This window comes from Aythya marila, assembly GCF_965140915.1.
Source record: "Aythya marila genome assembly, chromosome: 1".
Classification (NCBI taxonomy): domain Eukaryota; kingdom Metazoa; phylum Chordata; class Aves; order Anseriformes; family Anatidae; genus Aythya; species Aythya marila.
The window spans coordinates 125526917-125554303 of record NC_139042.1 but is presented as its reverse complement, the minus strand read 5'-3'; the positions used below and the strand labels follow the sequence as shown (position 1 = coordinate 125554303).

Below are 27387 nucleotides of genomic sequence, written 5' to 3'. Positions count from 1 at the left end.
GTCAGTTTCCTATCTCTCTGCCTATTATTCCTTTTTGAAATCCTATACCACATGTCAATGTGTGGACTTGAATCATGGCCACTGCAAGCAGACTTACTTGCATTTGTGTATTCTTTTGTTTCTGTTTTTGTCTTTTCTCCTTTCTACTTCATCTCAATTATTATATACCTTATATGCTACCTCAGTTAATTAAGAAATAGACATTCCTGAAATTCAGAGTTAATTAGTTACCAGTATCACCATCATGTTCCTGTTATTGCACACATACACACATATTAAGACAGATGTGCAGAGTTTGTACCACACTATTTTGTGTATTTCTTACTGTTCCTAGGCAGCCAACAGCTTTTTCACATTTTGGGCAGTCTCACATTGCTCCGCCCCCTCTCTCACCCCCCAGCACAGTGCATCCATTCCTTCCTCAGCATTTCCTCATCATACCTCTTTCTGCATGAAAGGTCACTGCTGCCACAAGGCAGCCTTTCTCCATGGTTCCCTGCTGGTTTCTTGTGGCCATCCTTGTCTCTGTAGGTAAGTAAATTTTCCTCTCCCTTCAGAATATTAATTGGTTCTTCTGCTACTGCCTCAGTGCTCAGTTGTTGGCAGTGCTCCTTTCCCCATGGCTTTCTGGGGGAATATGGACAATGAATGAGGTGAAAAGATTTTCCTCAGCCTCTTACTCAGAAAACTCAGCAAGTCTATCTATTCAGTGTTTCTGCCGCATTTTGATAAAACAACTGAGAGCACTTAAGTTATTATTAAATATACATATTTAATTTCTAGTACATTTGAAATTGTTTTTTCTTTCTCCTATATGTCTCTGTCAGAGAAATGGGACACTGTCCCATATCCTTGCTGACATTTTTATACCACCCCATCCCATGTCATACTTCAGGGATCACAGAATCACAGAATCACAGAATTTCTAGGTTGGAAGAGACCTCAAGATCATCGAGTCTAACCTCTGACCTAACGCTAGCAGTCCCCACTAAACCATATCCCTCAGATGTGTCTTTGCATCCCTTTCAAACTATTTCACTCCTCACATTTCCTTTCTTTTTTTTTTTTTTCAGGATGGGCCCTTCAGCAATCACCAGACACAGTTGTCTATGAGGGAGACGCTCTGATTCTGAACTGTTCAGAAAAAAAAGAGAGTGCACTCTTGACCATGTACTGGTACAAGCTGCCTGTCGGGAAGAATGCCACTCTGCAGCTGATCGTAAATTCAGTGGAAGGTGGCAGAGCAGAGATTGAAAAGGAATTCATAAACCACTTCCAGAGTAGTGGGACTAAGAGCAGCTGCTTGTCGTTGGAGACAACTCATGTCCTACTTAATGACTCAGGCACTTATTTCTGTGCTAAGCAAGATACACTGTGAAACAACAGCTGGAGGAGCATACCAAAAACCTCTCCCTGAAAAAGGAGATCTGTGTCAAGCCCATACAGCCCTTTATTTAACAGTAAAACCATTTTCTGCTCTCACCCTCCAGCTCTGTCTACTTAAGGAAAGTGGTGTTTTACTTTGTCTCTTCTGTTCGTTCTCTAGTGTTTTTTTTTTTTATTATATATTTTTTTTTAAAGTTTTCTCTACTTTTTTTTTTCCCCTATATTTTCCTATCCCCAAATCACTTTTTGCCCTAGCTTTCTTGTACTCAGCTCTCTCCTCATTTCTCTGTCATCCATAGATTTCTCTTCACTTTCTTCTCTAGTCTTCTCTCTGTACCCCTCCTCTTTCTTCTTTGTCCTCTGTGACACCTGTCTCCCACCAATTTCCTTAATCCTCTTCCTTTTCTTATTGTTTTCTACATGTTGAATTAACTCACAGACATGCAGGATGTGGAATTAGTTCACATAGATTTTCTTCCATCAGCTGAAAAGCCAAGTTTTTTTTTTTTTTTTTTTTTTTTTAAAGCCAGGAAATTAATTAAAGTCAATAATTAATTAGTTACTGGTATCCCCATCATGTTCCTGTGATTGCACACACACACAAATACTAAGACAGATGTGCAGGGTTTGGACCACCCACTAGCTTTTCAGATTTTGGGTGGTCTCACATGTCCTTTCTACAAACTATTGAAGGCCAAGGGACAGATATGAATCTCCCTAGAGCTTTGGGCAAATACATGAGGGATAAAAACAAAAAGGGAGGCAAAAGTGAAACCTCAGTAATATTGGTTGGAAGAAGCAACATCAGGACTAACGAAGAAGGTTACTGCAATCAAAGACCTCCACTTCAATCAAAGTGTTAGTAAGAAAAGAATCAGCTACAACATCCTATGTTCTTGGCACCCTAAGTTCTTTATTCAGAAAAGAACATAGAGCAGTATTAGTTAAGACTAGCTTAAGTCTAGCTTTAGGATGACTCTAGCTAGGGCACACTTGGCAGACTAGAAAAATCAGACTCATCATGTGGTGATGTCTAGTCACAGTTTTTGCTTTCAGGAAAAGAAGTCTGGCAGGGATACCTCCCTTTCTTTAATTTGGAAGTGAATTAGGAAGTACTGCCAGGAAGGTTGAACTATAGGGAATATGATTCACTAACCAGAAAACTGAAGAAACTAAGATGTGACTAAGCACATTTGTTTGTGTCTCCACTATCTTTGCTTCTGTCTGACACAAGTTCTGAGTTGTGAGGTATAGGCATCTTTCACTATTGAGAAGGTCTCTCGAGAATGGAACATATGTTTACATTTAAAAGAATGTAAATGTACTAGCTCTGGCAAGATGTCCCAAGTCATTTCCACAGGCAAGCAAATATCCCCTAGGTCCATGCCTGTTAGCTCCAATGCACAATGATGAAATGACTGACAGTACAACATTCAGGGAGCATTTTTTTGGTCTGCAGACAGTCCCACATTTTTGTCAATGAGATCAGAACTGTGCCTCTCTTGCAGACAGGCTAAGCAACACTTAACAGCCACATGAATGCTTGGCTTTGCTTTTAGTGGCTCACTAACAAGGGTATCAAAGGTGAGCTGTCTCTTCTCCCTCCTCTAAACAAGCTTGATGGACGAACCAGAACACTTCACCCCTCGTCCCTTCATCTAAACCAGAACACAAATTAACCCAGATTTATTACAGTCTTTGACAATATCCAGGCCATGCATTGCTGGTTACCTCTCCCAAGTATCATCCTTACCTCAAGTTGCCCTACATTGGGAACCAAAAAGGACTGTTGTGGTTTAACAGTGATAGACAGCTAAGTACCACAAAACCTCTCGCTAAACAGGGCCTCAATAAATGTAGCGGATGTTCAGGAAGACGAATGCTTTCATAACGGAAGTACCCTCTTCTTTCTCTCCTTGCCTCCTTTCCCCCGCTTTTATTGCTGAGCTTGATGTCATATAGAACGGAATATCCTTTTGGTCAGTTTAGTCTTGCCCACCCCCAGCTTACTGACCTTTGGTGGCAGTAGGGGGGCAGAACTGGAGATAGAGCCTTCATGCTGTGCAAGCACTGTGCAACAATAGCCAAAACATTGGTGCGACACCAACACTGTTCTAGTTACAAGAACAATGCAGAGCACTACAAAGGCCGCTGTGTGAAAAGTTCTGCCCCAGTCAGATGCAGTCAGCAAAAAAGGGAACAACTTTGTTGGCTGTCTCTTCATGGCACTGTTCACTAGTGGCACAAGTAGTTCTCTAGCCACGTAAGAGGTGAGAGCCCGAGGACATTCCAACAATTTGAGAATCAAGTCTGACATGTCATCTGGAAAGTCGAATTTCTTCTTTACCCACTGAAAGCCCTGACACGTGGGTGGACAGTGACAGAGATCTGGGACTGTTTCCAAACTTCTCTTCTCCACATGCCTGTCCCTCTTAGTTGAGAATGTACTCTGACTGCTGATATAAAAGTTTATTTTCCTCCATTTTGACTCATCCTCCCCATGGTCCTCCAACTTCTTTTGTCCCCTAACATACCAGGCAAAGATATTAAACAGTCTCCACTTGCAGTGGTCAGGGAAGGAAAGACTGTGACTTTCAATAGTTGCAAATACTCTAAAGGGAAGGATGCCCTGACTTTTCTGAAAAAAAAAAAAAAAAAAAAAAGGAAAAAAAAAAAAAAAGGAAAAAAAAAAGGAAAAAAAAAAAAAAAGGATTTGAGGGCAGATTCTGAGAAGGAAATCAAGAAGAACTTCCAGAACAATGCGACACAAAGCTGTGGTTTGTTATCATTTGTATATTGTGCTGTTCCCCGACTCAGGCAACCATTACTCTAAGCATCTGATAGAGCACAAACCTCTCTAAGTGAAAACAGTATTTGTTCCTTCAAGCCCTGCTCTTCTCCTCTCCTTTTCCTCCAGTCCTGGCAGTCCCCAGTTACTCTTGCACTTGTTCCCATTTCTCCCTGTCTCTGTTTTTTCTTTTTACTTTATTTTGTTTATTTGTTTTTAGAAAGCTACATAGTCCACTTCTGCAGCTTTTTCATGGACTTTCCCAGTGCCAGTTAGAGTTAGGGGAATTTAAAACCAGAACCCAGAACAATCTGTTCTCTTGACTGGTCCAGGAAAACTAAGCCCAGCACACCCTGTTAACTGAGAAAAATGGTATAGACAGGAGCCCCAATTAGTAAAAATAGCCTCACTAGGTCATATCATTGGTACATTAAGAAAACTAGTCCTAGGAAGAGGTTGCTTTCATTTCCCAAATACAGCTCTCAGGAATTCTGCACCAGGAAAAGTTTAGACATATGGCTGGGGGCCAGGGTTGATGGGGAGAGTTCATGTTCTGACTGCTATTCTCTCCCGTAGGTGTATGCTGCTGCCTGAGTGTTCACCACACTCTTTCAGATGTTTCAAGGAGATGTATAGCACCTGAGTACATGCTGATAAACAGAAAGCATCTTCTACTCCAAAATGGTTGTACACAACAGATTCAAAGACTCCTGAAGATGATGCTACAAAATGTTCCAAGGTTCTTCTAGCTGATAGGAACTACAAACATTTAATATGTTTCTGTGGTGGTTTTACCTTGCTTGGCATCAGAACTCTACCACAGACACCCTCTCACTCTCTGTCTGTAGAAGAGGAAGGGAAGAATAAAGTATGCTTGAAAGAAAACAAACAAAAAACCAAAAAAAGAAAACCACAACTTATGGTTGTGAAAAAATTAATTAAAGGGAAAAGGAAGAAAACAAACAAACAAACAAAAACAATAAGCAAAGGCCGCATGGAAGCACACACAGAGAGAAAATAAATTACACTCTATTTCCCATCAACGCATGATAGTTGGCCACACCCCAGAAAGCATCGCCTCAGTACATGTAGTAGCTGTTTGGGAGGACAGACATTTTTGTAACAAGAGCCCTGCCACTCCCCGCTTCTCCTTTCCCACCTTTTATTGCCAAGTGTGACATCATATGGTATAGAATATCCTTTTGGTCAGTTTAGGACAACTGTTCTGGTGATGTTCCTCACCATCTCTTGCCCACCCCCAGCCTGCTCATTCTTGCAGGTTGTGGGCTTGGAGGGAGTCCTGATGCTGTGCTAGTATTGGTCAACAATGGACAAAACACTGGTGTGATACCAATGCTGTTCTAGCTACAAGTGCAGCCACAGCACTGTATGGGTCACTGTAGTGAAAGTTAAGTCCACCCCTGCCAGACCCCGTACATTTCCCCAGAGTGTTCTGTGTCTCTGTCCTCTACATGATAACCCATGGAAGTACCCAGAGGAACTCTGCACAAAGAAGGTCTGCCTGAAAGCCTTTATTTTTTGATAAGTTTTGTATGTCCAATTCTAAAACAGAAGAAAATGATAAGGAGAAAAAGCAGGTCACATAGAAGACAGTGTCTCAGTTGGCAGCAATAGTTGATTGGATCCAGGAGACATAATTGCAAACCTTAGTGTAAACTCCAGGATAGCCTTTCTGTGCACATCCAATGCCCCAGGAAACAATACCTTGGAGTTGCCCATTGCAGACTACTGGACCACCAGAATCCCCCTATGCAGATAAAGGATACAGACATTCAGCAAACATTTTCAGCATAAACAATAAGCCAGATGTCTCAGAAAACACTGAAATTCTGGAGAGCTCTGCTGGGCTTTTTTCACACAGAAACTCTACAATCATCATTTCAGATTACCACTCTAGACTTGATGCTAGTGTGCCTTACTTTAGCTTAGCATAGCTAAGAGTGAGTAAGCTGCCTGTTTTTCGCAGATGCAGTTCTTGGTTGATGCTCAGGAAATTTGTGTTTTACACATTATTCTGTCAAATATTTCCCTGGAGTTAGGCATAAGTAACACGCAGAGCAATTGCCAGTTGTGTTCATTTACCAGACTTCTTGGAGATTGACATACTGGGTATTTCATTTTTAGTGAGTCCAAAAGCAACCTTTGCATCCTAAGCTCTATATCCACTGTGATTATTATTGATTCTGTGGTGCAGCACTCCTCCATTTTCAGAGGCCTAAAGTGCAGAAGGTGGCATACTCTGCTTGTGGAGAATTAAGCCAGAGAGGTGCATCATGTCCCCAAAACAAAAACAAAACAACTCATCAACAACAAAAGAAAATGCCCAAGAAGGACAAATTGAATGAAAAACCTAACCTGCTCAGTAAGTAACCTCTACCCTAAGCCTCCACTGTTAGTCAAAAAACAGGGTTCAAACATGCCACTGAGGATAGCAGCTTCTCTAACATGATATCCTCTTCCACTAGCAAACTGCAGGAGAGATACACGTAGGAGAGGCAGATGTTTTACCTGGCAGGAGTCTTTCCCTCCTTCCAGGTATCCTACACATATCATGTTGCTAGTAATTCGGCCGGGGTAGGCACTGCTGCACTGGCTTGAGGAGAGTACAGGAGCTTTCAGGCACTGCAACTTATCTGGATACAGACCTACAAGAAAATAGAGAAATGTCTGATGACATGTCTGATTTGATTTCAGAGCCCGGAGAAGCCATCTTTCTTCTCAGAAAAGTCATTGCTCAACACCTTAATTTATTAGTCCTCATTTTTCCTCTGAAGGAAAATCACAGCCTGGATTCTATCTAGGTGGAAGAGATTCTGCCCATGGGTCCACTGTTCTACATTTCAGCTACATAAACATTTGTGATATCTAGAAAACCATCAACTGGCAAGTGTGGAACTAAGAGCTATTCCTTTAGTGCATATGTTGGAGAAAACATGGGTCTGAGGAAAAGCATCCTCTCCTCTGGTGTAGGTTTGGTGGTTTTCAGAGAATTAGATAGCAGCCACCATCTGCACTTCTGACTATTGGTGTAAGAGAGTGGAGCTCTCTTGTAGCAATTTTATATGAACACATTTTTATCATGTTCTCAGAGAACTGGCAACTCTATTAACATTAGCTAAATTGCTAGCGCTTGGCACTGCATAGTGCCAAGGCACATAATGTATGGTAATTTGGCATCCTAGTGAAGGGCACTTGGATGACCTAAATGATTCCATTTTCATAACATAGAACAAGAGGAAGGACCAGGCTTGCCGTTAGAGCATTTAAATGGTTACTGTCCTACACAGATCATTTACAGTCATTCCTCAAAAAGGCCTAACCTGCAGCAATATTCTGTTCTTTACCCTGTACTGTTTGGACCTAATTGTGAGGTCTTAGAATGGCCCTCAGAATGCTGTACATTCTCTCTGAGCACTCACTGCCACTGCTGAGTGTGTTGCCCCATCCAGAGATTAGGCATGTGGTGCCAGTGGCCACACAGCTGGTAGGAAGAGGAACTGTGTTGACATAGGAGTTGAGTGTGGCTGCTTTGGAAAGTTTGATGAGCATAATGTCGTTGTCCAGCGTGTAGGCGTTGTAGCCAGAGTGGCGGATGACTTTAGATGAACTTATGGTCTGCTCAGTGCCTTCTTGGGTTGCCAGGTTGTGTTCCCCAAGTTTCACTTGGATGGAACTGGAAAAGATAAAGAATGTCATGTACTTTACAGTTACTGACATTGTAGTTTGTAGAATCCTCCCTGTCACTGTATGCACTAGCTTCAACATCATTAAAGTAGTAGCTTTTTTCACTCAGGGTACCTTTATTGTCCTGCAATAGCTCCTGGGCATCCTCAGTGAGATCTTATGCACACCCAGTTCAGCTGGTGAATTCAGGAAGGATTACTTTTCTGAGCTGAGTCAAATTAAATATATTACAGTGCCTTTTACAAACCTTCTGGAAAAAGACAAACTGGTACCACCAAGAGGTCATTCCTCTTCTTGTTCTCCAGTAACTAAGTCGTAATAAGATTAATGCAATTTACAAGAGACCACAGCCCATAAATTGTTGTTAGATAATCACACTGTCATTTCAGAAAGTAACCTGCATTCACAGAAACATTTGCAAAAATGGAAAACCCCATATGATGCCCCAGCCCAGCTTTCTGAATGAACCATCCATTCCTTGATTGTCTCCTGTCAGAACAGGGTCAGTTGCATATTTGAATCTCATACATATTAGAATCTCACTGTTAAAAGTGAACTGGAAGAAATAGGTTATGGAAGAATATATTTTTTCCACTCACAACTTGTAGCAGTGAGCCGCTGACAGGACCCACTGGCTGCTGATGAGAGAACCTCCACAGAAGTGATACCCAGAATTCAGGGACACCTGATATGGAACAGAGTTCTTTGTACAGGTGTAGCCTCCCACAATCTTGTCATCGTCATCATCACTGATGGGGAAGGCAACTGGGAGATAAGAAGTAGCATATGTAAACATCTGACATAAGGAACTTTGTGGTGCTGTGATTGCCTGAAGCATCTCTTTTGTAGGCTCTGGTCCTATTAAAACACACAGTGGCAGTGGTGGGCAAGTCTAACAGACATTTGTTTACTGTTCCCTATAATAAGCTGATTGAACTTAGATTGGTAGCTCATCTATTTGCATCTAAAGCACTGGCTGCTGGTCCCAGGCTGAAACTAAGAATACAGAAATGTTTTTGTTGGACAGGATCAAGGGTCTGTTTGTCCCAGGATCCTTGTGGTGGTTTTACTCAGGTGGGTAGCACAGTTCCACCACGGCCGCACTCTCATGCCCTCTCTTCAAAGATGAGGGGAAGCAGGAAGCAGGCCCTGGGAAGCAGCACCTCAATACACATAGTGGTTGTTTGGGAGGAGACGCTTCCACAACAAGAGCCATCCCCTCTCCTTCCCCTTTCCCACCTTTTATTGCTGAGCGTGACATCAGGTGATATGGAATATCCCTTTGGTTGGTTTAGGTCAGCTGCCCCGGCAATGTCCCCTCCCCATCACTTGCCCACCCCCAGCCTGCTGGCTCTTGGGGGCTTGGAGGGAGTCCTGATGTGGTGCCAGTATTGTGCAGCAATACACAAAACACTGGTGTGATACCAGTGCTGTTCAAGCTACAAGTGCAGAGCACAGCACTGTATGGGCTACTGCTAGGAAAGTTAACTCCATCCCTGCCAGACCCAGCAAAATCCTGTCTGCAGGAGTAGTCAATAGCAGACTGAGTCAAAGTACAGGATAAGTCTGCAGTGGTATTTCCTTGGAACACTCCTCGGTATTCCAAGAAATAACAACAGCAGGACTTCCTGAGCAAGACATATTATCTTTGTACTTCATTTTTCTTGACGGTCATGAATTTATAAAGTCAGTTATTGAAACTATATAGTAATTTCAATATTCCTGGGTCAAGAACCCTTATGAGGGCATTCATTCCACAGTCTGTGAAACAAACTATCCTGAACAGATATGTAGCAGTCAAAAGAAGTTGCAGTGCTCTTTCTTAAAACTTTTGCAAGGTGTAATTGGACTTAACTTTTTCACAAGAGACTACCTTGCAAATTTCTTCAGAAATAAGCTTCATTATACATTACAAAAGTAAATTTAAAAATATACTCACCACCCACACCAACAAAGGCGACAAACAGTATGTATTTCATGATCTTGACACAGCCTCAAGCCCAGACTGGTGGACTGGAAATGTAACCTGCTGGAAATATATTTTCTGAAATGGCCTTATCTGTGGCCCAAGGTTTTCTCCAGGGAAAAATACACAGTGGAAAATTTGAAGATCCAAATGCAGATATTAAAAGGAAGTGGCAGAAGGTAAAAATAACTTATCAACTAAGCACAAACCTTTCTTAAGATAGCTCTCTTAAATTATTTCAAAGAGTAACCTTCAGTATAAAAATATATTTTGGCTTTGGAAGTTGTGTATTTGTTTGTCCTTCTCACTTTTGTATGCAGCACTTGTTGATAACAAACTGAGATTCCTCTGCACTTATGAAGTCATTTTTAAGAACATATGCTTTTTCCATAAGCTGAATATTGTAGGTAAAAAACTATAGGACAATTTACATTTATTTTAAAAACAAAAAACAACCAAGTAAACAAACCAACCAAACAAACAACAAACAAACAAAAGTGAAACTTTGTGTTTTCTTAAGTTTACTTTAAAAAAACAATTTCCTTAATTATCTTGTTTTCTCATCTATACAGAGTGCTTACTAAAAATTATTCATCAGTAATTTCAGTAAGAGAGTATGAGAAAGCTATCCTGTATCATCCACCACTTCTTAAGTTAAATTTTCCAAATGTGGGAATGCTCACCAGTTTTCTTTGAAAGCATTTTTCTCATCTAATCTAAATGATCATAATAGATTAAGCAGTGAATCACATTTTCTATTTAATTTTGGAATATTCTACATATAGTGGCTTTTGCACAGAAAAATTTCCGTATAAATTGATATTTATGGATATAATGTATGTGAACAAAAATACTGTGATCACAAATAATGAGATTTCCTGAGATTCTTCTCCGAATGTGTGATAATTTCTTCTACGATAATGAGCTCCTTAAAGCTTAATGTGTTAGGCAATTAACAATTTTCCAAGCAGCTGCCATGACAGTTCCTGAAAGACATCAGAAAATCTCAAGTATCCATTAACAGAAGTAATATACTCTGTGATGGTAAAATAGTATGAGAGACTAAATTGAAATTATCTTTTTATGGGGTATCGGGGAATACTCCACACCATTGGATTAATTTTCTTGGGCTTTAATCAGCATACAATTTTCTTACAAAAACTCTTAATATGAAAAACAAATAAGGATTAGAGATATCTTCTGGAAAAGGAATTATAATGTTAATGGTAGTAAGCATGGTAGAAAGTATCAAGCAATCTAAGTGCATCACACACAAATAGGGCAAAAGCATTTCCACGCTGAAATAGTGTTTATTTTGATTCTGCTCTGGATTTTTAATTTCATTCATAAAGACGTACCACTGCAATAGAGAATGGCTGTCATCAGGCATTTTAAATGTTGTTTCTCATGAAAAATCTGATAACTGATTTTGGTAACTTACAGGCTACAAAGGCTATCTCCCGTTCCTATTTTGCACATTTATTTATGCTAGTTTACATAGCAAGTTTCTTCTCCCTCCTCCGACCATGCTTCATGGAAAAATCAGAGCATGGGGGGGCATCAGTCTCTAGCCTCTTCTCTCTTAATGCACACTGTTCTGGAACAGCTGCTCCTAACCATGCTGACCATTTTGCTTGCTCTTCTGCCTGGTGAGAGACAACAGATCCATCTGCAGCATCATCCAGGCCATGCTGGACTGGTATGAGTTGAAGGGCCATTTTTGGCCACTGTCCATACTTCTCCTTTCCACTTTTTCTCTCTGAATCATGCAGGTGCTGGGGTCGGAAAACTCATCACGCAATGGCCAGAGGAAACCCTCAAGAGAGCTGGAGAGACTGTGGACATCTCCTGTTACCAGAATGATAGCCACCAACTTGCCTATATGTTCCGGTACCAGCAGCCTGCAGGGAGTGGCCTGAAGTTAGTAGCCAGCACCTCTCTGTGGTTGCAGAAGTCTTTTATGGAAGGTTACAGTGAGGCCAAGTTTAAGATCAGCAGAGACAACAGTGAACTCTCTGTTATAGATATCAAGAATGTGAAATGCAAGGATGCAGCCACGTATTTCTGTGCTGCTAGTGATCACACAGTATCGTGAGGGGGTTGAACACTAACATAAAATCCCCACCTTGCCAGAATGGGAGACAAAGTCTCTGAAAACTGTGAGACAGATTGGAGAGGGGCAGAGGAAGAGCAGAAGGAACACAAGGGCAAAGTAAGTTAATGGAACCGGGACTCTTTGGAGGGAAGAGGGTCAAGCAAAACAATGCAGCAGCACCTAGCATTTTTGAAGACAAAAACCCTTCAGACATACAAACACACAGGTTGGCATTAAGGATTGAGGCACTGCTGGCGTGGTTAGTAAAAGGCAGCAGATACTTCTCAGGACTAGTGCTACAGCAGCACAGCCGTGTTCTGGGCCACTATCCCCACAGCAGGCCCTACCGTGGCACCAAGCAGAGAGAGAGTGTGGTAAGAAATGGTTGGCTGTTGAGGGAGGAGAGCCCAGCCTCTGGCAATGGACATGGGAGGCTGACACCAGTCCAGGTGGGAGGAAGCATACCCAGGGCACCAGGCATTCAATCCACTGTGGAGAGGGCAGCCCCTTGGCAGCTTCACAAGTAACAATGTGCCCTGGCAGACACTTTTAGCCACCTGCTCCACACACCTCTTAACTGCCACAGGAACGCATACAGTTCTGAGCAGGAATAAGGCATCTCTTGATGGCAAAACTGCATGGCTAGAGTGCTGCCTAACTAGGCTTGCAATTTCCCTAACCCACCTCCCCCTTTTAAGGCTCCCTTCAAGACCCAGGGAAGGAACCGTCACCCCCCATGTGGAAGCACATGGTATGTGGGCACAGCTATGGTCTGGTCTGCTCATGTGAATGTCAGGCACCTCGGCATTGCTACATGGGACACTAGTACTGTAGGCAGTCAGTGAAAAAGGAGCTTAAAAAACAGATCATCCACTCTCAAAGGCATATATCACATCGCAGGGGGCTGGGTTGGTAATCTCCTTAGAGGGAAAAGGTCTCTCAGACAGTCTCTGTGCTACTTGCTTACGTCAAGCAGGAGACATTCCTGACCCCTTCCCAGACTAATGCCAGAGCTTGCAGCAGAAGTTCTGGATCCTTGTTCCTAAGTCCTTGATGAGAGACATATAGTGAAAGTACTGCATCCGAGTCCCTACCTATTCTCTGTGAATCCCAGTAATCAAGAGGGCACACCTGTCGGCGCAATAGTGCTGGAGCTCATGGCACAAACAGATCTCAAATGGACAACTCAGAGATCATCCAGGAGACAGACCCCATCAGAAAAGAATTCAGGCTGTTCGTCGGGAACTCTGAAGGATGAACTGACTCTTTTGTGTTCAGGTTCAAATTAGAACAACAAATTAGAACAAATTAGAACTTCTTCCCACCTCCTCCTCTTTCTTTAAGATGAGGAAACTCTCCGTGGAATGTAAATGCCCTCTTCTGCTCACTGTGGGTGAACATCCCACAGGCCCATTATTCGGGCTCTTTCCAAACATAAACTCCTGGGGTGGGTCCAACTCTCCAGCTGCAAACAATTCTCTCATTGAGTGCAGTGGCACTGCAGCAGAATGCTGGTGGCTCCAGGGGCATGGGAGAAAGGAGAAAGGAGAGTTGCTAAATGGAGAGCAGCCGTGTTGGGTATTATCAGTGGTCTGGCAATGACAGCTTGCATTTCTACATGTAGAAATATGTTCTCCTAGTTCAGGTATTTCAGTCAGCTGTGTCATTGCTGTACTCAGATAAAATAGGTAAATTTGTCCAGTCTGATGCAAGATCCTGGGAAAGGGAAAGCTGGACAAACTGTATGCTGACAAAGATAAAGCTCTCCAGGAGCATAAAGCAGAGGAGCTTCTGAGGCTAGTCCTCATCCACATCACAGAGCTTGGTTGTGGAGGCACCATGCATTCTCTCTTCCTCCTTCTATCTTGCTGGGAGCCGCTGGTACGTTCTTTAAAGCTGCTGAGTCTAGCTACCCGCACACCCAAGCAAACCTCTCACAGCCTCTTGCCTTGTCCTCCCTACTCTTTCCCCAGTAGCATGACATTCTGTTTTTCCTCAATTTCCACCCATGTCAGAGACAAGGACAGTCTCTGACAAGGAGCAGTTTCTCCTGACAAAACCTGAAGTGGCAAGAACTGGCAGGGACTGGACAGGCGCCATGGTCATATCCCTCCTTCTCATATGCTAAGTGCCAATGGGCCCTAGGGCCACTGGAGAGCATACAAAGCTTTCACACATCACATAGAATATATTTTCCTCTACTCTGGGAAGAAACTATAGCATTTCAGGCGATTTCTGTTTCCTTTTTTAAAAGCAGGTTTTAAAAAGAGAGATGGGAAATATTCATGATGAATTCTTCTGAGATGTACACCACTCTCACAGACAGAGCATGCCCTTTCTACAAATATTTGAAGGCCAAGGGACAGGTATGAATCTCTTTAGAGGTTCAGGAAAATACATGAGGGATAATAACAAAAAGGGAGGAAAACATGAAGACCTCAGTTAGCTAGGACACACTTGGCAAAATAGAAAAATCAGACTGATCATGAGGTGATGACTAGTCACAGCTTTTGCTTTCAGGAAAAAAAGCAGTTTACACTGCCTCAGGGTCCTTTGGAGAATGTCTTTCTTGCCACCCTCTACAGATCATATGGTGGATGAGATGGGTTAAATAAATCATTTAAAACTGGAACTCCCCAATTTTCTATGTATTTTCAGGGCCCAAAGCTTCTGCCAAAGCTGATCTCTGTCTTTCCTTTCTTAACTGATTTCCCTCGATGCTTTACACTGCAGTAATGCCCAGGAATCTTTCCAGCCCGTTTGCTATTTTCTGCCTTTCCCTAGCAGCTAGTCTGTGTTACCTGCTGGACCCTGTCCACATGTCTCGAATGTCCTGGAGCAAGTGAAGGAGAACATATCACTGCCCACAGGTGTTGCCTGTAGCCAGATTGCTCTGTGCTTCCGGATTCTGCCTGCTGTCCCACCTCGTGCCATAGCAGTAATGGCCACCATCAAAGCTGTTACGGTGCCAGTGAGAAGAAAACTTTGCCACTGGCAGGAGCAAAGTGGAACTCTGCTCTGCTGCTGTAGGAACCCGCTCCCCAGAGACCTGCTCCTTTTCTCAGTAAGAGGGCCAGGAACAGAGAAAAGGAGGTGCCTGGCTCAGAAGACTTCTTGGATGGTGGAATAGTGCCATATTCCCGTAGCCCGACAGCCCAGCAGCTCTAGGGTGCTGCTCCCAGTGCACACACCTGAACTGGAACAACACGGAAGGTTCAGGAGGAGCTGGTGGAAGGCTGCAGGGAACCCCACTTGTCTCTGATGAGCTACAGTCCCCAAAGTAAATGTCTGTAAGGCTCTTTAAGTTAGATATTTATTTGTGCTGTTGTCTTCTTAGGGAAAGCATTAGGGCGGGAGGGTAGTGGCCAAGGAGCCAGGTGGTTGTCAAGGTATCAGTAGGCTGCAATGGTCTCTTGGATCCAATCAACATAATTGCAGACCTTGGTGTAGACACCGGGATAACCTTTCAGAGCACACCCGATTCCCCATGACACAATGCCCTGGAGTTCTCCGTTGCACACAACTGGTCCACCTGAGTCACCCTGGAGGGGAAAATTTAGAGGCACAAGATGATTTAAAAGCAGAATCTCACCCAGAAAGTTTTTGACTTGGCACAAAGAATCCAGGGAATGCAAAACAAAGCGCAGCAGGCCCTGATATGGGAGCACAGAGAGATACCACCCCTTGCTTGCTGGCCTCCTCTAGCCCCCAAAAATTCACTGGTACCATGCTCAGTGCCAACCAGCAGATGTGGCTGGGCCTGCTATTTTCAGTGAAGTCCACCCTGCACCCAAAGCGTGCTGCAAAGGGTGCGTCAGAAGAGAGCACCTGGCGAGGAGGAGGCTGAAGCTAAGCAGGCTGCCAAGCTCCAATGTATACCGTGCAGCCTGGGGCACCCTGGCAGTGTGTGGCCCAGGGCTCTGCGCAGACATCAACTCCTACCTGGCATGAGTCTTTCCCACCCTCCAGGAATCCTATGCAGATCATGTTGCTGGTGATTTCACCCGGGTAAGCATCTTGGCACTCTTGGTTACTCAGAATTGGCGCTTGCAGGCACTGGAGGAGTTCAGGGTAATTGGCTGCCGGGAGAGCAGTAACAGTTTTAGGTTTTGTCTTGGGACTCAGTACTGTCAGTGAACAGAAAGACCAACGACCTATATGCGAGAGCCATCCAGCAGAGCAGGGTAAAGTAAAACAGTGAAGTGCATTGTAGATTGAGACACACTGGCAGGGCAGCGTGAAGTCAGGGCAGCGTGGAGGACTTGCGGGCACAACAAGAAAAGGCTGCACAGAAGGGGTGAACTGTACATGGGTCTCACAAGCGTGGTGGTAGAGCAGGAGAAGTGTGAAAGCTACATGCGGTGTGCGTAGATACTCACTGCCACTGCTCAGTGTGTTTCCCCAGCCCGAAATCAGGCACTCCGTCCCTGCCTTGGCACAAGAGGTGGGCAGGGCTATGGGTTGAACGTCGGCACTGTACTCCACGGCGGATGCCAGCTTGATCAACATAATGTCATTATTAAGGGTTCTTGAACTGTAGTTAGGATGGCGAATGATTACGGAAGAACTCCTGACTACTTCACTGCCTTCCTGCACATCAATGTTGTACTCTCCCAGCCTCACTTGTATACGGCTGCAAAATTGTCAGCAGAGAAAAGCAGCAGTTAGCCATGGGTAGAACAACTGGCTGCCACGTGGGGACCGGCAGACACTTGAAAGCGAGTAAGGGAGTGCTGTGCTAATCAATGGTTTGTGTGTCACGCAGCTCTAGGAACTTCATGATTTCATGGAAGACTGAGTTGGGAGAGCATTGCCAGATAGGCAAGAAAGGGAGATTCAGTTTCCTGTTTCTCCCTCTGCACAGAAGTGTGCCCTAAACTCAGGACGAGGGAGATCCATGGAGAAAGTCTAGAGGAATGACGAAGAAAGCGGTAATAATAAGCCCCATGGACTTGTAAATGTAGACCGAATGGCATGTTAGGATGCACAGAAAAGGATGCTATGAGTGCAGGAATACTGGAAAGACCATGTAACACAGCAGGACTGAGGCTAGGGTTTCTCCTTTGGCTTCAGGTACACCATGCATTGCCCCGCCCCTGTCCCTCCCCCCATGCATGCATGGTCTTCTCTTGAGAGGCACCGGAGTTCTAGATGTGGTGGGTTTGTAAGATTTGAGCAGAATCCACCCGGATACACAACCCAAGCCATACGTACGATTTGTAGCAGTGAGCAGCTGACAGGACCCACTGGTTGTTGATGAGGGATCCTCCACAAAAGTGATAGCCAGCATTCAGGGACACCTGGTAGGGAACTGAATGCTCTGGGCAGTTGTAGCCTCCCACAATCTTGTCATCATCAGCAGCTCCAGGGAAAGCAACTGAGGAAAAGAGAATTGGGTTTCACAGCACCATGCCTGAATCCGTTCTCTTTAAGCATAGCAGCAGCCAGTGAGCTACAGAGAATGAGCAAGAGCCAAGACAGCTTGAAACTTCAGAAGTCTCCAGGCAACTCCTGAAATATCCTGCTGAGTTCTTTCTGCACTACTCTGAAACACCAGGCTTTATCTGTACCACCTGAAGTCAGGAAGAGAACAGGAGAGCACAAGCTGCCAAAGAACCTCATAAATGAATTGTACGCAGCCTTCACTGTGTTCCTTCCGGGGCACCTTTGGGTTGGGATGAGACAGCTGTGCCATGGCAGAAAGCGTATGTAAAACGGGCAAACGCAGTTGAGAGAACTTCATTTGCAGGGGTGAGACAAAGAGTGAGCAAGAGAGGTAGAAAAACTTGGTAGTGAAGGATTCAGAGAGAACACAAAGGCTCCACAGAGTTGGAGGATGATGTCACAGTAGAATGTAAGAAAGAAGATATTTGTTGGAGCCAACAGAACGGTGGTCTCCAGCCTTTTTGATTCCATAACCCTATCAGTAAAACACCTTCCCACAGCCCTGACATATGTCTATTTGTTCATTTCGAAGTTACGTACTTGCCCTACTGAACTTCGAATGTTTTCCTCCCACACTGTAATGCACAACCCCAGATGTGCATGCACCCCATTTTAGAACCCACTGCACTAGAACATTGCAGGCTGGGATCCTGCCTCTGACCATCCATTACAGATGCAAGGAGCAGAAGATGACTTCATAAACCTCAATGGACTTCTCTTTCACAAATGTGTTGCCCGACCATCCGTCCCATCCTCTTCCCCTCTAACTCACCTTCACCCTCCCAGATTTTATCAGGCCAAGTCCTTTGCTGTTTTTGAACCTCCAAAATGCCTAGCTGTCTTTCATACTCCCTAATTCTTGTAGACAAGGAGACAGCAAGCCCTGCATTGTTTTATGCACCCTTGTCTTGTCCTACCTTCTTCACCTCTCTAGGAGGCTGAGAGTCTGTCTCTGACATGAGTGGAAATTGAGGAAGAACAGAATGTCATGCTACTGGGGAAAGAGAAAGGCCAGTAGAGAGGACAAGGCAAGAGCCTGTGAGAGAAGGTTTGCTCAGGTGTGCAGGTAGATAGACGATCAGTATCAATAGAGAACGTACCAGCGGCTCCCAGGCAGGAGAGAAGGAGGAAGAGAGAATGCATGGTGCCTCCACGACCAAGCTTTGTGACGTGGATGAGGACTAGCCTCAGAAACTCCTCTGCTTTATGCTCCTGGAGAGCTTTATCTTTGTCAGCCCATGGTCTCTCCAGCTTTCTCTTTCCCAGGATCTTGCATCAGACTGGAAAAATTTACCTATTTTATCTGAGTACAGTGATGACACATCTGACTGAAATACCTGAACTAGGGGAAAGTATCTCTAGAAATGTAAGCTATCATTGCCACGCCACTGATAACGCAGAATACAGCTGCTCTCCATTTAGCAACTCTCCTTTCTCCTTTCTCCCATGCCCCTGGAGCCACCAGCATTCTGCTGCAGTGCCACTGCACTCAATGAGAGAATTGTTTGCAGCTGGAGAGTTGGACCCACCCCAGGAGTTTATGTTTGGAAAGAGCCCGAATAATGAGGCTGTGGGATGTTCACCCACAGTGAGCAGAAGAGGGCATTTACTTTCCACGGAGAGCTTCCTCATCTTAAAGAAAGAGGAAGAGGTGGGAGGGAGGGAGGGAGGGAAGATGTTCTAATTTGAACCTGAACACAAAAGAGTCAGTTCATCCTTCAGAGTTCCCAACGAGCAGCCTGAATTCTTTTCTGATGGGGTCTGTCTCCTGGATGATCTCTGAGTTGTCCATTTGAGATCTGTTTGTGCCATGAGCTCCAGCACTATTGCGCCGACAGGTGTGCCCTCTTGATTACTGGGATTCACAGAGAATAGGTAGGGACTCGGATGCAGTACTTTCACTATATGTCTCTCATCAAGGACTTAGGAACAAGGATCCAGAACTTCTGCTGCAAGCTCTGGCATTAGTCCGGGAAGGGTCAGGCGTGTCTGCTGCTTGACGTAAGCAAGTAGCACAGAGACTGTCTGAGAGACCTTGTCCCTCTAAGGAGATTACCAACCCAGCCCCCTGCGATGTCATGTGTACCTTTGAGAGTGGATGATCTGTTTTTTAAACTGCTAAAGAGTAAAAAAAAAAAAAAAAAACAAAAGAGAGAGATAAAAAGAGAGAGAGTCGTATTTCAGAGTGGGCTTCCTGAGGCCTCGTGCGGAAGAGAGGCCCCACCTGGGGTGCAGAGTGCTGCTTGAAGGATGTGCTGTTTTGCAGCTCCTTTTTGACTGACTGCCTACAGTACTAGTGTCCCATGTACCAATGCCGAGGTGCCTGACATTCACGTGAGTAGACCAGACCACAGCTTTGCCCACATACCATGTGCTTCTACACGGGGGGTGACGGTTCCTTCCCTGGGTCTTGAAGGGAGCCTTAAAAGGGGGAGGTGGGTTAGGGAAATTGCAAGCCTAGTTATGCAGCGCTCTGGCCAAGACGTATTCAGTTTCTGCCCACAGCTGGCTGTCACAATGGATGCACCATGTGATAGCAGCCTTTTGCAGTTTCCTTTCTCTGTGACATGCAGTTTTGCCATCAAGAGGTGCCTTATTCCTGCTCAGAACTGTATGCGTTCCTGTGGCAGTTAAGAGGTGTGTGGAGCAGGTGGCTAAAAGTGTCTGCCAGGGCACATTGTTACTTGTGAAGCTGCCAAGGGGCTGCCCTCTCCACAGTGGATTGAATGCCTGGTGCCCTGGGTATGCTTCCTCCCACCTGGACTGGTGTCAGCCTCCCATGTCCATTGCCAGAGGCTGGGCTCTCCTCCCTCAACAGCCAACCTTTTCTTACCACACTCTCTCTCTGCTTGGTGCCACGGTAGGGCCTGCTGTGGGGATAGTGGCCCAGAACACGGCTGTGCTGCTGTAGCACTAGTCCTGAGAAGTATCTGCTGCCTTTTACTAACCACGCCAGCAGTGCCTCAATTCTTAATGCCGACCTGTGTGTTTGTATGTCTGAAGGGTTTTTGTCTTCAAAAATGCTAGGTGCTGCTGCATTGTTTTGCTTGACCATCTTCCCTCCAAAGAGTCCCGGTTCAATTAACTTACTTTGCCCTTGTGTTCCTTCTGCTCTTCCTCTGCCCCTCTCCAATCTGTCTCAAATTTTTCAGAGACTTTGTCTCCCATTCTGGCAAGGTGGGGATTTTATGTTAGTGCTCAACCCCCTCACGATACCGTGTGATCACTCGCAGCACAGAAATACGTGGCTGCATCCTTGCGTGTCACATTCTTGATAGTCATAACAGAGAGTTCACTGTTGTCTCTGCTGATCTCAAACTTGGCCTCACTGTAACCTTCCGCATAAGATTTCTGCAACCACAGAGAAGTGCTGGCTACTAGCTTAAGGCCACTCCCTGCAGGCTGCTGGTACCAGAACATATAGGCAAGTTGGTGGCTATTATTCTGGTAACAGGAGATGTCCACAGTCTCTCCAGCTCTCTTGAGGGTTTCCTCTGGCCATTGCGTGATGAGTTTTCCGACCCCAACTCCTGCATGAGTCAGAGAGGAAAAGTGAAAAGGAGAAGAAGAAGTATGGACAGTGGCCAAAAATGGCCCTTCAACTCATACCAGTCCAGCATGGCCTGGATGATGCTGCAGATGGATCTATTGTCTCTCACCAGGCAGAAGAGCAAGCAAAATGGTCAGCATGGTTAGGAGCAGCTGTTCCAGAACAGTGTGCATTAAGAGAGAAGAGGCTAGAGACTGATGCCCCTCCCCATGCTCTGATTTGTCCATGAAGCTTGGTCGGAGGAGGGAGAAGAGCAGCTGACCTAAACTGACCAAAGGGATATTCCATACTGTATGATGTCACACTCAGCAATAAAAGGTGGGAAAGGAGAAGCGGGGCATGGGAGGGCTCTTGTTACAAAAATGTCTGTCCTCCCATGCAAGCACTACATGTACTGAGGCCATGCTTCCTGGGATGTGGCCGAACGGCACACGTTGATGGGAAATAGTAATTTATTTTCTCTCCGTCTGTGCTGCCATGCAGTCTTTGCTTGTTGGTGTTTTGTTGTTATTGTTGTTGTTTTTTGTTTTGTTTTGTTTTTAGTTTTCATTCTTCATTTTCCTTTAAATTTTCCTTTAATCTGTGAGTTTTGTTTGTTTGTTTGTTTGTTTTGTTGTTTGTTTTCTATCGATCATACTTTATTCTTCCTCTCTTCTTCCAGGAATGGGGACTGAGTGAGAGAGAGGTTGTGGTGGAGATCAGATTCACAGCAAGGTAAGACCGCCACAGGAAAATATTAAATGTTTGTAGTTCCACTCAGCTAGAGGAACTTTGGAACATTTTGTAGCCTCATCTTCAGGAGTCTTTGAGTCTGTTGTGTACAACCATTTTGGAGTAGAAGATGCTTTCTGTTTATCAGCATGTACTCAGGTGCTATACATCTCCTTAAAACATCTGAAAGAGTGTGGTGAACACTCAGGCAGCAGCATACACCTACGGGAGAGAATAGCAGTCAGAACAAGAACTCTCCCCGTCGACCCTGGCACCCAGCAATATGTCTAAACTTTTCCTGAGAGCTGTACTTGGGAAATGAAAGCAACCTCTTCCTAGGACTAGTTTTCTTAATGTACCACTGCTATGACCTAGTGATGCTATTTTAGTAATTGGGGCTCCTGTCTATACCATTTTCTGATGCCCTTCCCTGTGCTCTGATTTGTCCATGAAGTTTGGTTGGTGGAGGAGGAAGAAGAGACAGGCTATATAAACTAACATTAATAAACGTGCAAAATGGGAACGGGAGACAGCGTTTGTAGCCTATGTACTGGGTCTGGCTGGAATGTTAACTTTCCCGTCAGCAGCCCATACAGTGCCGTACTCTGTACTTGTAGCTGGAACAGCAGTGTTATCACACCAGTGTTGTGTCTACTGCTGAGCAGCAGTGGCACAGCATTGGGCCTTTCTCTAACCCTCCTAGGGGTTGGGCAAAAAGTGAGGAGAGAAACATCACTAGGGCAGCTGACTTAAACCAATCAAAGGGATATTCCATACCATGTGATGTCACACTCAGCAATAAAAGGTGGAAACAGGAAGAAGAGGGGAGGGGTGGGCTCTCGTTGGGAAAACATCGGTCCTCCTCTCAAACACCGGCTGCGTACGTTGAGGCCTTGCTTCAAGGACATGGTCAATCATCGCTCATTTGTGGGAAGTAGAGAGTAATTTCTTTCCTCTGCACTTCCATATAGCCTTCATTTATTTTGTTTGTTTGTTTTCCTCCCTTCTTTTTATTTTTCCTTTTTCCCTCCCTTTTTCCCTTTCCCTTTTTATTTCCCCTTAGTTAAATTGTTTAGTTCATGGTAATCTTTATTTAATTATTATAATTAATTCCCTTTAATTAAATTATCCTTATCTCAACCCGTGAGTTGTTCTTTGCTTTACTTCTCCCCCTCCTCATCTAACGGAGGGGGAGTGAGAGAGCGGTTGTGGGGTTTAGCTGCCCAGCACGGTAAAACCACCACAGCCTATAAGTTACCAAATTCAGTTATCAGATTTAGACATCAGGAACAATATTTAAAATGTCTGGTGACAGTCATTCTCTATGCCAGTGGTATGTTTTTGAGAATGAAATTAAAAATCCACAGCAGAATCAAAATAAACACTATTGCAGCGTGGAAATTCTTTTGCCCTACTTGTGTGTGATGTACTTAGATAGCTCTGATACTTTCTGCCATGCTTACTACCATTAACATTATAAATCCTTTTCCAGAGGGTATCTCTAATCCTTATTTGTTTTTCGTGTTAAAAGTTTTTGTAAGAAAACTGCATGCTGATTAAAGCCCAAGATCGTTAATCCAATAGTGTGGAGTATTCCTTGATCTTGGGATTGTCCTTTTTAAGGAAGGAAAATTTCCACCTCTATGGTGCCACCAATCCTTAATGAAATAGAGTAAAAAGATCATTTTGATTTAGTCTCTCATGCCATTTCAAAGTATATGACTTTTGTTAATGGATACTTGAGATTTTCTGATGTCACAGATATGACCCAAACAGCTATACTTTTTCCCCAGAGGGGAAGAAAGTATATTCTATGTGATGTGTGAAAGCTTTGTATGCTCTCCAGTAGCTCTAGGTTGAGCACTGCTAGGATGAGAAAGGTTGAGACACGTCCAATGTTGAGACAGTTGCATGGGCCACTGCTGTTTTGATGTATGCCTTAAAATCATAGAAACACAAGGTTGGAAAGGACCTATGAAATCATATAGTCCAACCATCTTCCTATCAACAATACTACCAACTAACTGGGTCTGTGAGAGACAATGCTTTCCCAGTGCTTCCCTGCTGTGTGTCTATTACCTGATATAAACAGTGAGTAGATCAGGGGCCCGAGAATTTCCTGAGGAGCAAATAGGTGAGTGCTCCCTGAGAACAAGGAACGCTGTGCTACACTCCTTGCTGAACAACTCCTGAAGTAAGAACATTGACTACCAGGGTGTGCAAGGCCCTTTCAGAAATGTCTTTTTTTGGATTGCATTAAGTCAGGGTAACAAAGAAAGTTAGCCTCTTCAGAGCCCTCTATATGCCCAGGGCAGGACTACAATTAACATAAGTATCTGTCATGCGTCTGTATCTCCCTAGTCAAGAAGAGTGTAACTTATTTTAGGGCAGAGCCTGGAAGCAAAGTAAAACTTACGCAGCTTGGTTGACCAGGAAGAAGCTAGGATCCTGGCATGACAGTGAGTGATCCATCCTGGCACTACAGAAGTCTCTCAGAAATTGTGGTAAAGCGGAGTATGGGAGGGAGGATCTAGCACAGATCATGCGCCCAGATGCTTCCCTGACCTTGCTCTTACCAGCTATTCTCTTCAGCCCCCAATCTTTTTGTTTGTTTGTTTGTTTGTTTTGTTTTTCCTGTGATCAGAAGAACTCCAAAATATACAACTCTATAGCCGTACTTTCTTAAAGATACCTTTTTGCTCTTCTCTGTGAACTTCCCTTTCTTTGAAGAAATGGTAAATGCTAGGTTATGTAATCCGAGTCAATTTAGCTGTATAAGATTTATTTATGGGGTCAATAAAAGGCAAGTAAACAGCGTTGGGTGCGCAGGGAGCCTGGGCTCCTCCAACACACACACAAGTTACATCAGGCCGATGGTCTTTATGCTCCTAGGCTAATACATACTCATTACTACTTCTAGAAAAGGCAGAGTTATTATAACTAATTCAAGGAATCCGAACCCTCCCACTGATGCATATATATCAGTCTCTGGTGGTCCCTCTGGGGGTCTCTTGTGCTGAAGGCTCGTAGTCTTCCTCCCAGGCTTTTTCCTTGTCCTTCTCCTTTGTCCATCTAGGCCGGATATCAGAGACTTGCGCAGCATCCCATGCAAGCTTTGTCTTTTAGTCATCCTTCAGCTTTCCCCTTCTCCTTAATCTCTTGGCCAGATATCAGAGACTTGCGTAGTGTCCCATGCAATAGTCACAATAGTTAGCAGTTATGCTGAACTGCCCGCCCCCCCCCAGATGTCAGAGACGGAAGGTTTAACCTGCAAGCCCTCTATTGACACGAATTGCTGAAACATTCCTTACAATGGGAACCCAAATTTCAGAGCTGAAGAAACAGCTTGTTCAACCTCTACCCAGAGCTATCCCCAAAGAGCAATAAGCCCCATGATCCAGCTGTGAAATCCATCTACATGAATCAAGGCGAGCAGCTCTCTGGATCACTTCTGGGTCTCATGGGTCTTACTGCTTACAGGCATGGAACATGCTAAGGGAATCAGGAGAACAGCACTTGGGGATTGCATCAGACTTAGGGGATGGTTATGTGAAGAACCAAAGGCAAGGCAATGGAGGGAGTTAGGTGATCTGGGGAGGAATGAATTCAGGGAAAAACGAGGAATAAAGGTATAGAAAGGGCAAGCTGCTAGTGAGTATGCTTGCCTGGCTATGCCCTATGCCTCTACCTGTCCCTTTCCTTTTATTAGGTTCTACTTCTAACAGTTTCCCTGAGTGAGGGACTCTAGTCTGTGTACATGTCCTTTGTGTTTGGGGGGCTATGTGTAACGAACTGTAGTCAGACCACAGACCACAGGTACCAGCGACTGGAGAGACCAGAGTGAGTGAACTTAAGCACTAGGAACTCGAAGAAGGCCACGGGTAAATGGGCCCATGTTTTTCTGATGCCAGCTACAGGAGCAAGGCAGGGTATGACAGTCTGTATGATTGCTAGTGAACATCAGGCTGGACTCCACGGAACGTAGGCAAAAAAAACATGGGTGGTACATGTGTGTATGTATCTGATGGCAGGACTAGAGTGGGAACTGGAAAGCAAAGGGACCAGGGTTGTCCCAGGCAGCTGTTTGCAAAGATGTCTCTGGTGGTTTTACTCAGGTGGGCAGCCTAGCTCCACCACAACCGCTCTCTGTGTTGTAGAAAATACAACACAGAGAACTCAAGGTCTGAGATGAGAAAGGTTTAATTAAAGGGAAAGGGAATGGGGAGGAAAAAAGAAAGAAAAGAAACAATAAGTCCGTGTGGAAGCACAGAGAGAGGAAAAAAAAATATTCTCTACTTCCCATCAACGAGCGATATTCAGCCACATCCTGGGAAGCCTCAAAACACGCAGTGGTTGTTCAGGAGGAACAGCCCCCTCCCCCACGAGAGCCCCCCTTTTTATTGCTGAGTGTGACATCAGGTGTTATGGAATATCCCTTTGGTTGGTTTAGGTCAGCTGCTTCGGCAATGTTCCCTCCCCATCACTTGCCCACCCCCAGCCTGCCGGCTCTTGGGGGCTTGGAAGGAGTCCTGATGCTGTGCCAGCACTACGCAGCAATAGACACAACACTGGAGTGCTCTCAGTGCTGTTCCAGCTACGAGTGCAGAGCACAGCACTGGGTGGGCTGCTGCAGGGAAAAGGTGACTCCAGCTCAGACAGACCCTACACAGTGTCTCTGTGATTGTGCTTGGGGGCTCATAGGACCAGGTACCAGTGAAAGCAGAGACTGGAATCCAGGGGCAGCTACTGGCCAGACAGTGTGTCTGACCACAGCTATAGGAAAGATGCAAATTGTACTTATAGATGTCCATATTTCCCCAAAACGAACCTTGCTTGTGGGAAGAACATGAAAAGGCTCCGAAGAAGGCGTGGTTCCATGTACGTGGTTCCATGAACATGGTGGTAGAGCAGGAGAAGTGTGAACAGCTACATGCAGCGTGTGTAGATACTCACAGTCACTGCTCAGTGTGTTTCCCCACCCAGAAATCAGGCATGCGCTTCTTGCCTTGGCAAAAACAATGAGCAGAGAAGTGTATTAAAAAAGCCAACAAAACGAAACTCCAACCAAAATAAAACCCACAGCCAAACAAACAGCCAAATCACAAAAGAAAAAAAGAAAAATGATGCTGGTTTTGTTGGTGTGAATGTGAGTGTGAGTCTATGCTGATCTGTGTGCTTGGCTGCAAATGTAGGTATGCATGTGTTGTGTTGCAGGAAGCACGGCCGAAAGCACGACAGACACCAGTAGAGCCAGATCCTGCTCCATTTTATTGCCCGAATAGACTGACTTTTATAGTGAACTTAACAGGGGCGGACAGTGTCTCACACATGATTATTGGTCAAAAGCACTCAGACAAACAACTACAAGAAAACAACCCCACCTGTAAGAAAACAACCCCCTTGTGATTAGCAGTCACGTAGACCTTGTCCTTGAAGACAGATGCTGGTAACAATATTTTTCTAAATTCCTCAATTGGGCAATGTGGGAACACTGTCATGGGAACTTCTCATAGTTGCCCTGGTAGCTTGGTTTGCTCAGCTGCAGCAAGCCATGGGAGTTTTGCTGGTTCAAAAAATCCCTCAACAGCGTTGCATGTATGAGTTCCTACTGAGAACACATTCTCAGCCTTGCTACTGGCTGGGCCTGGGTGTGTGAGGCCATGGCAGCCACCCCTCTGTCGGGCTACCAGTTTCAGCTCTACCCAACAGTAAGTCTTGGGGAAAGCAGAGAGATCGCCCCT

The 27387-nt window shown here is 44.6% G+C and overlaps 2 protein-coding genes across 2 annotated transcripts; both read right to left on the bottom strand.

Moving 5' to 3' along the window:
* Window positions 1–5691: 5691 nt before the first annotated feature.
* Window positions 5692–9976, bottom strand: LOC309890381 (trypsin I-P1). Its single transcript, XM_082784160.1, has 5 exons — window positions 9819–9976; window positions 8479–8644; window positions 7615–7868; window positions 6704–6840; window positions 5692–5942 (listed from the first exon to the last, which is right to left on the bottom strand). Exons 1-5 carry the CDS (start codon window positions 9856–9858, stop codon window positions 5793–5795), a joined length of 747 nt encoding a protein of 248 aa, XP_082640286.1. The 5' UTR covers window positions 9859–9976; the 3' UTR covers window positions 5692–5792.
* Window positions 9977–15239: 5263 nt separating this feature from the next.
* On the bottom strand, window positions 15240–18611 carry LOC309890385 (trypsin II-P29). Its single transcript, XM_082784176.1, has 5 exons — window positions 18486–18611; window positions 17155–17317; window positions 16320–16573; window positions 15883–16019; window positions 15240–15482 (listed from the first exon to the last, which is right to left on the bottom strand). Exons 1-5 carry the CDS (start codon window positions 18526–18528, stop codon window positions 15333–15335), a joined length of 747 nt encoding a protein of 248 aa, XP_082640302.1. The 5' UTR covers window positions 18529–18611; the 3' UTR covers window positions 15240–15332.
* Between the last annotated feature and the right edge of the window lie 8776 nt (window positions 18612–27387).